The following is a 17,477-nucleotide window of genomic DNA, read 5'->3' as shown; positions in this document are numbered from 1 at the left end:
GCAAAAAAATTTGACAAAATTCAACATTCATTCATGATAAAAACACTCACCAAAGTGGGTATAAAGGGGACATATCTCAATATAATAAAAGCCATTTATGACAAATCCATAGCCAACACAATACTCAACAGTGAAAAACAAACGCCTTCCCACTAAATTCAGGAAAAAGACAAGGATGCCCGCTTTCACCACTTCTATTCCACATAGTATTGGAAGTCTTAGTCACAGCAATCAGACAAGAAAAAGAAATAAATGGTATCCAATTGGAAGGGAAGAGGTAAAACTGTCACTATTTGCAGATGACATGATAATCTATGTAGAGAACCCTAAAGTTTCCACACAAAAACTACTAGAACTAATAAATGAATTCAGCAAGGTAGTAGGATACAAAATTAGTATACAGAAATCTGTTGTATTTCTTTACACTAATAACAAAATATCAAAAATTTAAAAAAAGTCCCATTTAAAATCTCATTAAAAAAAAAAAACACATAGGAATAAAATTAACCAAAGTGGTGAAAGACTATATGCTGAAAACTATAAAACATTGAAAAAGAAACTGAAGAAGATTCAAAGAAATGGAAAGACACCCCATGCTCTTGGATTGGGAGAAGTAATATTGTTAAAATGGCCATATTACCCAAGGCAACCTACAGACTTAATGCAATCCCTATCAAAATACCCATGACATTTTTCACAGAACTAGAACAAATAATCCTAAAATGTATATGGAACCACAAAAGACCCCATATTGCCAAAGCAATACTGAGAAAAAAGAACAAAGCTAGAGGCACAACCCTTCCAGACTTCAGACAATGCTACAAAGCTACGGTAATCAAAACAGCATGGTACTGGCACAAAAGCAGACATATAGATCAATGGAACAGGATACAGAGCCCAGAAATAAACCCACACACTTATGGTCAATTAATCTATGACAAAGGATGCAAGAACATGCAATGGAGAAAAGACAGTCTCTTCAATAAGTGGTGCTGGGAAAAGTGGAGTTACTTGTAAAAGAATAAAATTAGAACACTCTCTAACACCATATACAAAAATAAACTCAAAATGGATTAAAAACCTAAATGTAAGACCAGATACGAAAAAACTCCCAGAGGAAAACATAGACAGAACACTCTTTGACATAAATTGTAGCAATATTTTTTTGCATATGTCTCCTAGAGCAAAGGAAACAAAAGCAAAAATAAACAAATGGGACCTAATTAAACTTAAATGCTTTTGCACAGGAAAGGAAACCATCAACAAAATGAAAAGACAACCTATGGATTCGGAGAAAATATTTGCAAATGATGAGACTGACAAGGGGTCAATATCCAAAATATACCAATATCTCATATAACTCAATACTGAAAAGATAAACAATTTGATTAAAAAATGGGCAAAGAACTCAACAGACATTTTTCCAATGAGGAAATGCAGATGGCCAACAAGCACATGAAAAGATGCTCAACATCGCTAATTATTAGAGAAATGCAAATCAAAACCACAGTGAGGTATCACCTCGCACCAGTTGGAAGTGCCGTCATCAAAAGTCTACAAATAATAAATGCTGGAAAGGGTGTGGAGAAAAGAGAACACTTGTACACTGTTGGTGGGAATGTAAATTGGTGTAGCCACTAGGGAAAACAGTATGGAGGTTCCTTTAAAAAACTAGAATTAGAGCTACCATATGATCCAGCAATCCCACTCCTGTGTATATACCAGAAAAAATGAAAACTCTAATTCAAAAAGGTACATGCACACCAGTGTACATAGCAGCACTACTTATAATAACCAGGACAGGGAAGCAACCTAAAATCTCCATCAACAGATGAATGGATAAAGAAGATATGGTATATACCTACAATGGAATATTACTCAGCCATAAAGAAGAATGAAATACTGCCATTTGCAGCAACATGGAGGGACCTAGAAAATATTATACTTAGTGAAGTAAGCCAAAGACAAATACTATATGATATCACTTATAATGTGGACTCTAAAAAGTATTATAATACAGATGAATCTATATACAAAACAGAAACAGACTCATAGACATAGAAAACAAACTTGAGGTTACCAAAGGGGAGAGAAAGGGAGTATAGGATTAACAGATACAAGCTACTATACATAAAATAGATAAGCAACAAAGATTTACTGTATAGCACAGGGAATTATATTTAATATCTTATAACAACATATAATCAATATAATCAGAAAAAAATAACTGAATCACTACACTGTACACCCGAAACTAACACAATATTGTTTTTTTTAAGAGTTCTTTAAAAATTAATTAATTAATTAATTAATTTTTGGCTGCATCGGGTCTTCATTGCTGCATGTGGGCTTTCTCTAGTTGCAGTGAGCGGGGGCTACTCCTCGTTGCGGTGTGCGGGCTTCTCATTGTGGTGGCTTCTCTTGTTGTGGAGCATGGGCTCTAGGCTAGCGGGCTTCATTAGTTGTGGTCTGCAGGCTCTAGAGCACAGGCTCAGTTGTTGTGGCGCACGGGCTTAGTTGCTCCGCGGCACGTGGGATCTTCCCAGGCCAGGGCTCGAACCCGTGTCCCCTGCATTGGCAGGTGGATTCTTAACTACTCTGCCAACAGGGAAGTCCCCTAACACAATATTGTAAATCAACCATACTTCAATAAAAAATTAATGAATGTATGTACCTTCATGACAGATGAATATTGATGAATTACCCTCCTTAGGATCCTGCCTCAGCATTGTATGGAAGTGCCTATTTCCCTACACTCTTGCCAAGGGTGTTTTTTTAATATGTTGCCAGTCTATGGGGTGAAAACATTAGAGTCTTAAATGGAATTTCCCCTATCGTGAGGGAAGTTCATTCTTTTTTAGTATCTTTAAAAAATATTGTGCTTTTTCTCTGCAGCATCTATTCATATTCTTGTTTCATTTTTATATTGAGATATTGGTCTTTTAAAAGTTGACTAGTAAGACCTTTCATAAATTAGAGATTAATCTTTTTTATGTGAATAACAACTTATTTGCCTGTTAATTTTGCTTCTAGTGTTTTGTCATGCAGAAATACTTGTTTTTAATGTAGTCAATGAATTTTTAATTTTATGTCTCCTGAGTTTTAAGTCATGGTTAGAAGCCTTCCTTACTTCCAGGCTATAAGGGAATTCTCCCATGCCTTCTAGTACTTCCTGGTTTCACTTTATAAGTTAAAATCTTTAATCCATTTGGAATTTATCCATATAAGCCACGAGGTATAGATCCAGCTCTTCCCTCTGGATGCCTACCCAGCTGTCCCAACCTACATGTTGAATAGTCCATCTTTTTGTCACTGATTTGAGATGCCATTTTTTTTTTATCATTTACTAAATTCTTGTAGAATTTGGGTCTATTCTTGGATTATATAATATCTTTCACTGATCTTTCTACATATGAACTAGTACCCAGCATTTTAATTATTAAGCATTGTTTTAAAAACTGGAAGGGCTGGTTTTCCTTCATTGTTTTTCTTTTTGAGATTTTTCTTGGCCATTTAAGAAACTATTTTCCTTGCAAACTTACATCAGCTTATCTAGCTACTGAAAAACTCCTGCTATTATTTTTATTTTAATCATGATAAACCTATAGCTCAACTTAGGCAGAAATAACATCTTAATAACGTAGGGAGAAGTAACATTTTTATAATGCTGAGTCATACTGTCAAGAACAATTTCTGTCTTCTGATTTGTTCAAGCTTTCTTTGTAGCTCAGGAATATATGAAAAGTTTTCTTCCTGTGGCTCTTGTACATTTCTTGTTAAATTTATTTCTAGGCACTTTTGTGTTTTTGTAGGTGCTTTTTCTTGCTGTGGTAAAAAGAGTCTTTTCAAAAAATATATGAATGCTACAGATTTCAGTATATTTATCTTGTTCCCTGCCACCAAAGTTTTCTTGTCATTTGTAGCTTTTCAGTTAATTTTCTTACCACCTACAGAGTAATAATTTTACCTCCTGCTTTCCAACTTCTAAACCTCTATTTTCTTTTTCTTTGCTTTTACTAAACAGTAAAATGGTCTTAATACCATTTGGTCTTAATACCAAAGAATCTGAATTGTTTTGAAAGAAAATGTTTTCTGAACTTTCATTTAGTGTTTCTGAAAAATAAGTTCAGATATATAGATTCAATGTCATTTTATTTTTCCCCAAACATAATTCTCCCTAAGACCTTAATTTTGTCAACATAGTTTGTTAAACATGGTGCTTTTTAGGCATTTAACTTCCCTGTACTGGTAAAGAATGACCCATCTTACCCCGGAGAGTGATGGAGAGAGGCATGTAAAGTGTGGGTCACCCCTGGTGACCAGCTAGCTGGTAGGTGGTTGACCAGGTAGCTGCCTAGGGAGTACCTCATTAGCTGGGGCAGGGGATGCATCTATTGGCCACAAACTGCGGTTTCTTCCCCACTTCTGCTTTTCCTCTCCCCACCAGCAAAGCCACTCAGATGTGCTGGAAGTAATTTGGAGAGCTGACTGTATATTTAGGTGACTCTCTGTATGGAATTTATTCAAGCAAACAATGCAGTGACATGCACAGGCACCAATGTGAGAGGCTAGAAACAGAATTTACTGGAAGGAAAAGCCCAAGCCTTTTACATTTTAAATATATGGGGGACTCAAAATACAATATTACACAGAACACCAAAAGGAAAAAGATATGCTTGCTTGTTATCTTCTGCAGTATTTTTTCACTGCTCTTAGAAGCTCATTCCTAGGTATACAAATCTTCTTGATATTCAGTCATTGCTCTAAAAGGGTATGTTATACCTCACATGACCAACCCAGAAAGAAGAAACAATTGGCTTAGTCAAAAAGAGGTATTTAGAAAATGTGCTTTGGCCGTATAGCCACACTTCTCATGTTTTCAAGCTTTTCACTCTTGGCACTGCTCTTCCATGATAAATATGATAATTTCCATCTTAAAACAACCACTTGCTTGTGTAGGAAAAGGAAATGGAGCCCTCGAGCCTATTTCTATCTCCCTAACTCCATCCAAGAAAAGCCAGTCAATCAGCAGTTTTGTCTTCACTTTAAAAGTTAGTGTTGGAAAGGTCTGCATTTAAGGGGTGAAAGGAGTAGGATCGGCTTGAGTGGTAGAAAAGATGCTGCCCCGAGGACACAGGGTACAGGACCATCCTCCCCGCCCCCCCCCCCCGCCCCAAGCTTGGTGTGGGCCTAAGGAGGCCATTTGCCAGGCAGAATAAAACCAACGAAGTCCTGACTGTTTGTTTTGGGTTATAGGAACAAATATGGACGCTGTTTGGGTTTGAATGCCAGCTCTTCCACTTGTGCAACCTTAACCTACCTCTGCATCAGCTTTCTCAGCTGTAAAATAGGGTTGAAACAATATCTACAACACAGAGGTTTTATGAGGTCCAAGTAAATTAATACATGTAAAGAGCTTAGAAAAGTACCGGGCAAGTATCAGAGTTCAATAGATGTTTGCTGTTATCATCAATATCAAGATATAAGCTTCCCATGGAATTACAGTTACCATCGCATTTACAGTAAGAGGAGAGTTTATCCAACTCTGGTTAAATTACAGCCTTAAAAATTCTATTCTCTTTCAATTCCTTCTGCAGGTCCAGTTACAAATAGTGTTCTTTAAAAAATCCTTCTCAAAAGACAAACACTGCACTACATTACTTATATGTGGAATCTAAAATAGTTAATCTCACAGAAGCAGAGAACAGAATGGTAGTCACCACAGGAGAGGGAGGGAAAAGGGGAGATGTTGGTCAAAGGGTACAAAGTTAAAGAAAACTTCTCTCCACCTGTTAAATAATTTTCTTTCAAGTTACTACAACATTTTTGGTTTTTTTCCCCTGGATTTAGTTATGTTTCACTGAGACATGTTTATGACATCTAACAAAAATCAGAATTAAAAAAATAAGATATTATAGAAAAATGATATGGTATTCTCCTCTGGAAATAATTCTCCCCTCTTTCAATTACTTATAACACAAAGTATTTATTTTAGAAAAGAAGGGCACAAGGATGGTTAACTATATTCTTCCTCCTATTCTGTTAAAATCTGATTTTTTAGCACCTGCTATCTCAGCATTTTTCAAGCTGCATTTGCAACCTGTTAGAAGATTATGAAATAGATCACTTTTTAAAAAAGTGAAATAGAATAGAAACTATTAGTGTGAATCATATGCAGTAAGGGGAATTCTTGTTTTGTATTCTTGTATGTATGAAGGTATGTATACTGGGGTTGTGATGTAATACATGTCTTACTGTGAATCCCAGTCACGAGTTTGATGAACACTATCGTAGGGGGTTGGCATGATGCCTTGGTTCTACTTAAATTGTCATTATCTTGAAGGGATTTTGCACAGAGGTCTTACTCACTGTAAACATATGTACAATTTTCAAAAGAATGGTAATGCAAAATAAACCCAAGTCCTCCTTCAGTACATCTCAGCATCCTGATGGTGGCAATGATTATTAATTGCATTTTTCCCCTTAGTCTTCTCAATGGCTCACACGTGAGCCATTTACCATGGCAGTGCAACTACTGCTTCACCGTTACAACTTTAATTACAGGGGACCTCCTCTGTGCCAAGTACTGCCCTAGTTGATAGGGATGGATAAGACGCTGAAAGCAGTTCACTGAGTGGTGTTCTTGAGAAGGACCTGTTTTCTATTCTCATTGAGAAGAAAGGTGTGGACCCATTTGGCCTTGCCCACCAAGGCCTGTTTCTTAGGGAGAAATCTAGAGCTAAAAAAAACTAACAATGTCTGGTTGCAATAAAAAAGCAAAAGTAAATGATTTCTACTTTATAATAAATAGCTGGAGTAGAAAAAACACACCAACTACTTTATAAAATCATTCATTTGGTAATAATTCATATAGTACTTTTTGCTAGCTCCAGGGTTGTCATCTGAAGACTACGTGTATTTTTACTGTTTGTTGAGTTTTCTCCTTATTTAGCCTGGTTTCTAATCCATAGTCCTAAGCCAATATGTATATTGCAAATAGCCCCTCCTTGTTTATCCCTGGCCTTCTGTACACTGTAAGCTCCCTGCAGGCAGGGGCTCTACCGGATAACTCCTTTGCGCTGCTTTCTGTGATACCCAGAAGAGTAACAGCCTCCCACCAAGTACCCAATAACTTTTGTTAATGGATAAGGAAAACGTATGGAAGCTTTTACCTTGGAGGAACTGGTAGCCTGGGGCACAGCGAGTCTGCATTTGGATTCTGGGTGTAGTTGAAGGAATTCAAACTATAAACACACAGGAAGGACCCTGGAAGCAGAAGACACACAGACTGTACCACCTTCCTACATTGTGCTTATCTTTCTAGGGGAGCCAGTAAGGAAACCATAGTCATTTTACCAAACTGGGAAAAAAAAAACCAGAATAAATCATTCAGGTTTAGAAAACAGGTCTCTGGGTGACCTAAGACAAAAAGAATCAGCATCAAAACTGAGACTGAGCTAGGTCCTCTCTTTTTCTCTCTCCAAAATGCCAAATTCGAAACTGAAAGTTATATGACTGGTACTAAAACGATAGGAAGAGGAGTTATTATATAGCCTTCATATTTTTAACCCAGCCTTGCAAACAGTTTTTAAAACTCTGGCACCCCATTTCACAGGCAGATGAAATTTGCAGTGGGTTGTCTCGAATTTCTTTTTACTTTCCTTTGCTTATTTAATGCTTAAAATATAAATCTGAAAAGCAGGCTCAGAGCAAGTTACACAAATGCTTTTGGAACAGCTTAACGGCTATCCCACTGGTCAGTGAAACTATCCATGGCCCAAACATCTTAATGAAAGAACATACCTGTCGGCAATTCAACCCAAAGCCTGTGGGTGCCTCTCTAGGACTGGATGTGCCAAGTGCACAGAGCTCTCTGACCTCCATCTGACCTTGCCTTTGGGCCCTAAATGTCTGCTGTCTCCTCCCGCTCTCTAGAGCAGACCAGTCCCTGGCAGTGAGCAGAGAACAGCTAGGGTTTCAGATGAATTCCAGATAAACCTGAATGAAATTGAACAGCTCAGGAGAAAATGTTTATGGCCCTTTCTACACAAGGAGAGGCACCCACAGGAAGGACAATTTCCAGTTGTGCAGAGAAAGCCAGGGCAGGGCAAGTTATCTAGGTCTGCACAAGTTACCCTGCTGTGGTCCCCAGCCTCAGAAGGAAGAGTGACCCCATCCCTCGGTACCTACCACTAGTGTTTGCAAAGAGCTGGACCTCTTCCAGGGTATTAAGCTGCTCTTCAGGACAACTGGACACACAGAGAATGGGGGAACTGAACCTCACATCCTTGACTTCCAGGTTGCAGGAATTCATAAAAAACACGTGTCTAGGAGACAAATGAAACAGGAGAAGAATGTTGTAGAGCATTTCCTGTCATTGAGTTTGATTGTGGGACTTAAAAATATCCACACGCTATCAAATGTGGGAATAATTAAGGCAAACTTTCATCATCAAATACTTCCACATAATTTAACATGTATTATGCCTACCTGGGTTCATCTATGGAGTTGTGCAGCTTGGGAATCATATTCAAATGTTAACAAAACTTCCCTTTGCCAGATTCAGCATTTTCTGGGATGTTGATAACACTAGGGAGGAAGTCACTGAGGAAGGGAAAGGACTGATTAAACTGTCCCTGGTTTGCTAGGTGAGGCCAGTGCATGAACTACTCATGAAGTCCACAGAAAGCATATTTGTACCCAAGAGTGTTCAACTATACCTCAGAGAATAGCTGAACCCAGGGAAGTGAGAAGTGGAGAGGAGGAGGCCGAGGCTGTGAATTAAAGGCTTGCTCCTCCCCCTGCCTCCCAGTTTGAGACAGGAAACTCATGAGACCCTTCCTGCTGCAGCTGCCCAGCCACTGGGCACAAGAACAAAACTGGTTGTTGACATTAACAGGGTCACATGCTGGTTGGCAGTGGCAGCTCTCAGGCCCATGCCCTACACTTATCCGGGTTGCTGAGATCACAGGAATGTCAGACCAAGAGCCCTGTAGGCAGTCCTCCAGGGGAGGGACCGGAGAAGGGGTGCCAGAAGCTTCTTTTTCCTCCAATTGGGGTTGGGAGAAAGGTGGGTGGTATAACAGGAGATGGGGGAACAGATTTCCTAGGTGTATGATAAATACGTACTTTATTCTACTTATTAATTTTTAAAAATTGTAGTAAAATACACATAAAATTTTACCATCTTAAAGCTTTTATGTGTGCAGCGGCATTAAGAACATTCACATAGCTGTGCAGCAATCACTACCACCCAGAACTCTTTTCATCTTGCAAAACTGAAACTCTGTACCCATTTAATAATAATTCATCACTCCCAAACCCTGGCAACCACCATTCTACTTTCTGTCTCTATGAATGTGATTACTCTCGATATCTCATATAAGTGGAATCATAAAATATCTTTTTGTGACTGGCTTATTTCACTTAGCATAATATCCTCAAGATTCATCTATGTTGTAACATGTGTCATAATTGCTTTCCTTTATAAGGCTGAACAATATCCCAGTATATATATATATATACACATTTTGTTTATTTATTCATCTGCTGATGGACACTTGGTTGCTTCTACCTTTTGGCTATTGAGAATAATAAAATATGTATTTTTCATTTCAAAGAGGATGACTGTTTCCCAGCATTGCATTATGAATACAATGTCTAAACAGGAGCACAGGTGCATCTGGGGAGCCCCTTCCTCTCCTGTCTTCTTTGTGAGTGACACCCACAAGTGCAGGGGGAAATGCCCCTCAGGCAGTCCATGTTCAGCAATGCAAAGCCGCCTCCTCAAGAGCAAATTCAGGGGTAGAGGAGGCCTGGTCGGAGATTTGTGTTTGGTGATTCCAAACTTATACTCAGGACCTATCTAGACCTTTAAGATTTCTTTCCTAGGAGCTGCTTTTGATTATCAAGTCTTGAAATTATCACAAAGCTGTATCCATCTTAGAAAATCATGGCCAGGGATTTCTCTCCCCTCAGGGGATTCCTGTCTCTTCTCTCCCCTTTTGGTTTCTGTGTTGGAGTCGGTGGGAGAAAAGTGAGACACCAAAGCTGAGAGTGCCATAGCTGAGAGTGTAGGCTGGGGAGGGAGTGGGACACAGGTCCGCAGCATTCCCAGGTGGGATTCAGGTATTTCCACATAGAAACAATACTGTGGATGGTGTATAATTAGTAACATGATTCTGATACATTATGGATAATAATAGTGACAACTAACATTTATTAAGCCTTAGCTCATGCAGTGTCTCAGTGGATCCTTAAAACAATCTTGTGAGGTGGGTCTAATAACCACTTTAAAAAGATGAAAACTCAGCTCAGAGAGGTTAAGTACTCTGCCCAATTTCAATTCAGGACTGGCTGATTCTAAAACCTGTGTCCTTACTACCACACACATGCCTCCCTCTCATGAGTTGGGCGGACAGAGTTTTGAGTGGGAAAACAGTTTCCAGGCTCAAACGACTAATTTATACAAAGTTTTGAAATCTAGCCCCTCTGCAGGTTGGGGACTTACTTGAAAACTTACTTTTTTAGGGTCATGTCCTGCCCCGAAAGAGGGGCCCCTTCTACTGGGGAGTTCTTCTTGCCACACACGTTGCCAAAGCTGTCGTAGCCAAAGAGGAGTCTTCCTGTGGCCCCAGCCGTCACTGAGTAGCCCATGATGAACACCTGGCAAAACCCAAGTAGCCGCCATGAGAGCCTGGCCAAGGGCTGGAAACCGGTCCCCCACATCCTTGGATGTTGGTATAAAATGGAACCGAGTGGAAACGAATCTCCCCAGTATCACTGCCCTTTCCTCCTTCATCAGTAATACCAGCAAATCAGAGCAGGTAGCGCACTGCTCCTCTAGTACGCGCTTTAACAGGTTAGGGAGGGAGGACATTCTAAAACACTGAAGCAGATTCCTCTCTATTTTCTCACCAGTTTGTGCTTCTCACCTTCTTCTCCAAGAGTCTGTCATTTTTTTCTTCTTGGCCTAAGTTCACCAGGATAATTCAATTTTTTTCCACTTGAGGTTCTTGTTTTATCTAAGGTCATAAGCAAGGCTATGCTGTCTTCCCTGAGGTTCTAGCCATCCGTCCAACCCTTACTTCCTTCCACCTCCCTCTCCTCCCACTCCCCTCCCCAACTTTTCTTTTTGTCTTGTATTTAGGGGATTCTAACCCTCTGTCCATAACAAGTGAGAAAATGGTGTTTTGGAGTAAGTCCTTAAAAATACACAAGATAAAGAATCTCAGGAATTCTGCTGGACAAGAACATTATGCAATCTATAGTCACTTTTGAATGTGGAATGATGAATGTGGAATATTTAAAATATTCAGCTCAAACGACTGTTCCCTTAATATGCATTGACGGGCCCTCTACTCGGATTGAGTCTGTATCTTCCCATAACATAAGCTTAGTGTTGTAAGTTTCTCAATCTACAATGCATAGAATACCATTTAATACTTGGAATATATAGCACTGGTACCATATGTTCCAAAGGTACGTTGTCCCATAGTCAAATATGTTTCAGATACTCTACATTCCTTACTAATTTAGGAATCAAAATAACAGTCTTAAAGTGCCCAGTGTGTGCTAGAGACTCTGTTGCTGAGGGACATAGAAACAAACACAACCGAACCCCTGACCCCCGAGGAACTCGGCTTAGAAGACAGGCAGGGCTCAGGGCTTATAAACAGCTGACCTCCTGGGGAACGAGGCTCTCTGCCCCTCCTACTCCGCCAGCACCTCCTTCCTCAGTCTTGAGGTCAAACTCCAGGACGAGTGGGTCACCCTTGCCGGTGGACAGACCCCTTACCCTTTACTCTGAGACTGTGGCTCTGGGTGTGACCATGGGCCCATGTGGCTGACGTGATAGGCTGACCCAGCCCCCGGGTGCTCCCCTCCTGCCCTTCCTTCTGGAGTGTGGTCAGATCCTGATTGGTTTTGGACTTAGAGGGAGGAAAGGAGTCCTGGGCTTCTGCCCGGCTCACCAGAGATCTAATAATGAAGTGATATTTCCCATTTATCAGCATTCTTTATGTTAATGTCCCCCTTGGGAAGCTTGTGGGGAGGAGTGGAAGGTTTTTTTTGGGGGGGCGGTTTCTGGGAGGAACAGATTTGGGTAATCCTGAGTCCCTGTCATACTACTACTACTTTAAACCATCAAAATTGTTTTCCAGTTTCAAACACACAATTGCAATTCCAAACAGTAGGCGTTTATAGCAGTTATAGTGGGGTTATCAAGGAGGTCACCGTCAACTGTACTGGGGGAGATTTGGAAAAAGGAGTCTTGAAAGATGAGTAAGAAAAGGCAAGGTGGGAGAGGACACTGGAGAGGTAGTAGAGGCAGAGATGGTCCAGGATTTGAGCCGTTTTGTTCTGTGTCTTACGCACATATAAAGAAAGGCTGGCACTCTTTCTGTTCATTATAGACTGTCCCTGCTCGTAATTCTGGCCCCTCACCCCAAACCTCCTTTGTCTAGCCCTGACTCAGGGCAGCACCATCAATAATCCCATCCCGCATGTGCCTTGTCACTGGTCAGGATGTCACAGGAAAGACCAGAAAGCCGAACAGCAGAGAGGAAGAAAAAACACTCCTTGCTATCTCGGCTGCGGTTAAAAAAATGTTGCAAAGATACTAAAAGCTAGTCACCTAAGGAAGAACTATCATTATTCAAATTTAATTTAATATAGTAAAATTTAATATAGTAAAGAGAATGTGGGCATTTCAGATTTATTTTGCAAAGGACATATAAATTTAAAGCAGTTTCTAGCTCTGTACCACCTCTCAGATGGTTCTTAATTCTTCAGGCTGTGATGGGCCATCTACAAATCCTTTCCCCAGAAAGCCGTTGGTTGAAGGTTTGGTAGTGCTGCACTAGGTCTGAATTGTAGAGGGGCTAGGGAAGATCATTAACAGCCCAAGTTCAAAGCTGCCAGGTACTGGCAGAACAGCTGCTCCCTGCATTTATACAATAGCAGATCCAGAGAGAAATACCAGCATCTGTGGGCAAGTTTAGGCGGAGGTGTTGTAGGTACAGTTTCTCGCAGCTCCTAGAGAAGGAGCTCCAAGGGTCATAATAGAGGCAACACAGGACATTCAATTATGCCTTTAAGGCCCAACCTTCCATTGTGCCTGTTACCCATCTGCCTGTGAGAAACCAGTCGGTAAGTCAACAACTGAATAAATGCCTTTCTTACTTGGAAAGAAGAACAAATATATTTTAGGGTTTATTCAAATTTGTTTTCTTTCAACAGAGGTAATTATGTGATAGCTATTGTCGAGCTTTATAGATTGATCATTTACCATGCAGCAAAGAGCATGGCTCAGTCTGGAATGGATGATTTCATGAACATAATCTTTGAAGAAGTTGAGTGAGCTTTTTTCTCCTGTTACCTACAACTCTAACGTAAGTACAAAGGCTACAAGATTCAGCTTCCAAGAGACCCTCCCAGGACAAAAATGGCACAGCATGATGAGGTCTACCATCAATCAGACACACCTGGAAACCAGAGTAGGAAGGGGGAATCCCACTACCTATCAAACTAGAGGGTTTATAGCAAAGGCTTGTTTACCTATTAGCTGCTAAACACAACATACGGAGAGGGCGTTACACTCAGCTAAAGTTAGAAGAATTTATTGATATTTCTAGGCTTACACTGGATTTCCCTTTGTTAGAGGAACATTTTATCAATATTTGGGGGGCTGAGATGAGACGGTAAAAGAACTTCCCCTCAGTGAGCTGGGATAATAAGAGAACACACACTGGCCTATTGAATAACAATCCCACTGCAAACGGTGGTTCTCAGAGTCTCGCATTAGAACGTGACTCACGGCAATAAGCCAGCCTCTCCAATTTACCGAGCCTAGGAGGTTGAGACACCTGACAGGAATTTCCGAGAACAGCTGTTTACCCTGCGGTACTGGCAGATAGATCGCTCCCTGAAGCACAAACTTCAACCTCGTACCACCCGGAGCCTTCTCCCCAGGAAAGGCCCTGGGGACGCGATTTACATTTGGGGCACAGCTATCTCGGGACACACACACATACTCTGGTCTCTTCCCTGCCAGGCGCTCACACTTACCAAACCAGCCCAAAAGAGAAAGAACAGGAACAACCAGGCCTTATCTGTGCATTTCCTATAAATCTGAGGTCGCCACTGTCTTTGCCTGGGGGTTCTCTCCGTGGAAACCTTCCAGAAAAAGAAAGAAGAGTATTGAGGGAAAGAGGATAATCATATAAGTCCCAACCTGGAAAATGAGTCGAAACTTACTTGAAGACTGCTCAGAATAACCCATTCCTTTTTTGTTTGTTTGTTTTAAAAACGTGGCCGCCTGAAGCTCTCATGGAGCCTTTGAAACACCTGTCCTGTGCAGAGCGGATGTTAAGGTCCCAGTCGCCGAGTCCTTACCTGGAGGTGCCCCTAGAGGCGGCCCCAAGTTGGTGCTGGGCGGCCAGCCTCTCCCGCGCCTCCGCCCCAGGAGTGGGGTCCGAGGTCCTCCCCGCCAGGTGCCCCCAGGACGCGGCGGCGCCCGGGGGAGGCGGGGGCGGTGGGTATTGATCCGAGGGGATCCGGGGAGGCGGAAGCGTCCGGGAGGGCAGGTGCTTGGAGGGGCCCGAGCCTTCCCCCGCGGTCCCTCCCCCGGGGCCAGGCGCAGGCCTTACCAGGTGCTCGGCGCGGAGGCACTGCATCCTGCGCTCCGCCCCAGGGGCCGCGCACTGGGAGCCCACGCAGAGCCCGCGGCGGGCCGGCCCGGGGCCCGGCAGTCAAGCGGGGGGAAGGGGCGCAGCGCCGCCCCGCGGCCGCCTTCGAGCGCCACGGACTTCGCCCCGGGCGCTGCCCCGAGGGGCCCCCGGCCGCCGCGAGCACCCGGGCCGCCCACCTCACCCTCCGCGCGGTGCGGCGCCCGGGAAGCCCGTGTAGCCCGCTGAAGCGCGACGTCCGCGCTGGCCCCGCCACGACCCTGGGCGCGTCCTCTCCGGGGCCTAGTGAGCGGGCGGCCACCGCAGTGAGCAGGAAGCCGAGAAAATCTCAACAAACCCTTCCAGAGGGCGGGCCAGGGTGGGGTGCTGAATTAATCTACATAGCTAACAGGTGAGTGCCCTTACCCTGCCCCTGATTCTGTTTTAACTGCTTTAAGGCATTATTAAACGATCAAAAAGGCAGAAACTACCGTTATCCCCAGTCTACAGATTAGGGAAACTGAGGCACGCACAGCAGCCATGTGACTTGCTCGGGGACACACAGCGAGAAAACTGTAGAGCTAGGAGTTGAACCCCGCCACGGCACTCGAGGAGTTGTCGAGGTGTTTCTCTTTCTATCAGGATGGCGGCCAGGGGCTGCTGGCTCTCTCCCATAACGCGTGACCTGGAGAAACTAAAGCAGCTGGAGGAACCACGGGTTCCAGGAAGTAAAACGAGAATAAAAAGCCTGGGGAGTCTGAGGGCTGCCGTAATCTGTGAACATGTGGGCAGTGGGTGGCGGGAGGAGAGGCCAAAAAGTTAGGTGGGATGAAGGAATTTCAGGTTCTGTTCTCACCTCTCTGTCCCAATAATGGGATAATTGTCGGGCTGTTCACAATTGAAATGATAGCCACTGCAGAAGCCACTGGTGGAGGAGTCCTTCGGGTAATAGCTGACCGGCGCAAAAGTGCTATTGGGGTGCGACATTAAAACAACTGAAAATGGGCCCCCTACCCCCTTTCACTCTCTACTCCTCCCCATCCACACCCCCACGGCTGCTAGGTTACTGTTTCTTTTCAGCACTGCTTCTCCCTGAGGGGAGAAACCTGGCTGAGGAATGATCTGGTGTCGTGTCAGAGAGTGGGATGGACAGACGGTGGTTCTCTGGTGCCTGAGACTTCAGTTCTGGGCTCATCACCGCCCTCCCACCCCTAACTCACTGGGCCTTCTGGATGCATATTTATCAGAGTAGCTGAAACTCCAAGCAAACATGAATTCACAGGCCAAATAACTAGACCTGTGAGGAGTACAACTACTATAAAACAACCACAACTGAACAATGCATACCATCTGAAACTGAATTATTAGAACTGATGGACCAAGATTTTTAAATAAGCATGACAAATCTATTCAAGAAGGTGAGGAATGACAATAGCAATATGAATCAGGAAAAAAAATCACAAAACTAAAATGAATAGAAACATTAAACATGAAAAATATGATAACTGGAATGAATATTCATTGATGCTATTTATTAATAACATGGGATAAATAGTAGAATAGATGCAGCTGAAGAGGAATCAGTGCTTGGAAAGAGTAGTTTCAGCAGCTCTCCAGAAGCAACAGGAAAAGGTTAAAACAAATAAGGCAGCCTATTTTACAATTTTCTAATTAATATCAAGAATAGAACTAGAACAGAAAGGGAATGATATAAAAATGGAGAGGAGAAAATATTTGAAGACACTGTGGAGATGAATTTCAAGGTTGAAAGAAAGACATAAACCTCAGATTGAAAGGGCAAGTCTCAAGCCAAATATCTTTGTTTTAGGAATTTCTTAAAAATCCATTCATTGGAGCAATAGACTGACTACCCAACTAATTCTCATCAGAATTACAGCTTCTCCTCAACCATAGATCAGTCAACTGGGTGATTTCATGACTGTGCCCTTCAAGGCTCACTTCAAACCTGCCCCTTGCTGTGCCCACCAATCCTCAACTGTTGAATGGCAAACTTACCCAATCTAATCAGCCTCCTTGCATTGAAAGACCCATCTTATACCAGACCCTAAAAATCTTATAAATATCCTGTTCTTGAAATACATCAAATATATTTATGTTCATGAATTTACAGTAATACGAAATAAAAATAAAGCTGCATTGACTGCCCTTAGAAGGTTCTAGGGGACAAACTTATTATTTCAAAAACTGGTAAATAAAGGGAAAGAATCAAGCACATATTCTGTCTCTTCTACCTGAACCATACATCAGGGTAATCACATAACTGATAAAGGAGACTTCTCTTTATAGAAGTATTCTGGCTCCTAAGTGCAGAAGGAATGATAGAATTTAGGACCTCACAGTTTTCCAAACATCACAAAACAATGTTTGGAAGGCTGACAATCAGACATCAGCCTCCTCTCAGTGAAGAACACACTGTCACCTGTGAAAGAATTGTGCCAGAAAAGTTCACATGAATCTGACTATCAATTTATAAGAAATATAGGGAATAGAGGAAACAAGTCAAATGACACCACAGGGATGCCATCAGCAAAACCAAGAATGGGACCATCTTCAGACACACGACCTACGGTTTTAACATCAACAACAAAAACAACAGTAGCAGGAGCAGCAAAAAGATTATAAGAAAAAAAACAGGGAGGGGAAACCTGTAAATTAAAAGAGACTTGGGGGATATTTTAACTAATGACGATGTATGGCCATTGTTTAGATCCAGATTAAACCAACTGGAAAAATAAAAGGAAAGAAGACCATTCAGAGGACCATCTAGGAAAGGTGAATCCTGATTGGATA

At 42.0% G+C, this 17,477-nt stretch overlaps 1 protein-coding gene and 1 pseudogene across 5 annotated transcripts in view; one reads left to right on the top strand and one right to left on the bottom strand.

Annotated features, from left to right (window-relative positions):
• Window positions 1-14,991, bottom strand: part of SLC44A3 (solute carrier family 44 member 3) — an 84,065-nt gene extending 69,074 nt beyond the window's left edge. Inside the window, exons 1-5 of one of the 5 annotated variants that reach the window (XM_059926627.1) lie at window positions 14,649-14,991; window positions 14,068-14,175; window positions 10,523-10,665; window positions 8,191-8,327; window positions 7,173-7,266 (exon numbers count right to left, since the gene is read on the bottom strand). In XM_059926627.1, the coding sequence (XP_059782610.1) occupies window positions 7,173-7,266; window positions 8,191-8,327; window positions 10,523-10,665; window positions 14,068-14,175; window positions 14,649-14,675 (509 nt within the window). In that variant the 5' untranslated portion in view covers window positions 14,676-14,991. The other 4 variants (XM_059926620.1, XM_059926636.1, XM_059926643.1 and 1 more) reach the window with 4 other exon arrangements.
• The window catches only part of LOC132368040 (phosphoglycerate kinase 1-like), a 117,702-nt pseudogene continuing 114,997 nt past the window's right edge, over window positions 14,773-17,477 (top strand).

The sequence above is a fragment of the Balaenoptera ricei genome, chromosome 1 (genome assembly GCF_028023285.1).
Source record: "Balaenoptera ricei isolate mBalRic1 chromosome 1, mBalRic1.hap2, whole genome shotgun sequence".
NCBI classification, from domain to species: domain Eukaryota; kingdom Metazoa; phylum Chordata; class Mammalia; order Artiodactyla; family Balaenopteridae; genus Balaenoptera; species Balaenoptera ricei.
The sequence above is the reverse complement of the archived record's forward strand: the minus strand, read 5'-3'. Positions and strand labels throughout refer to the sequence as shown.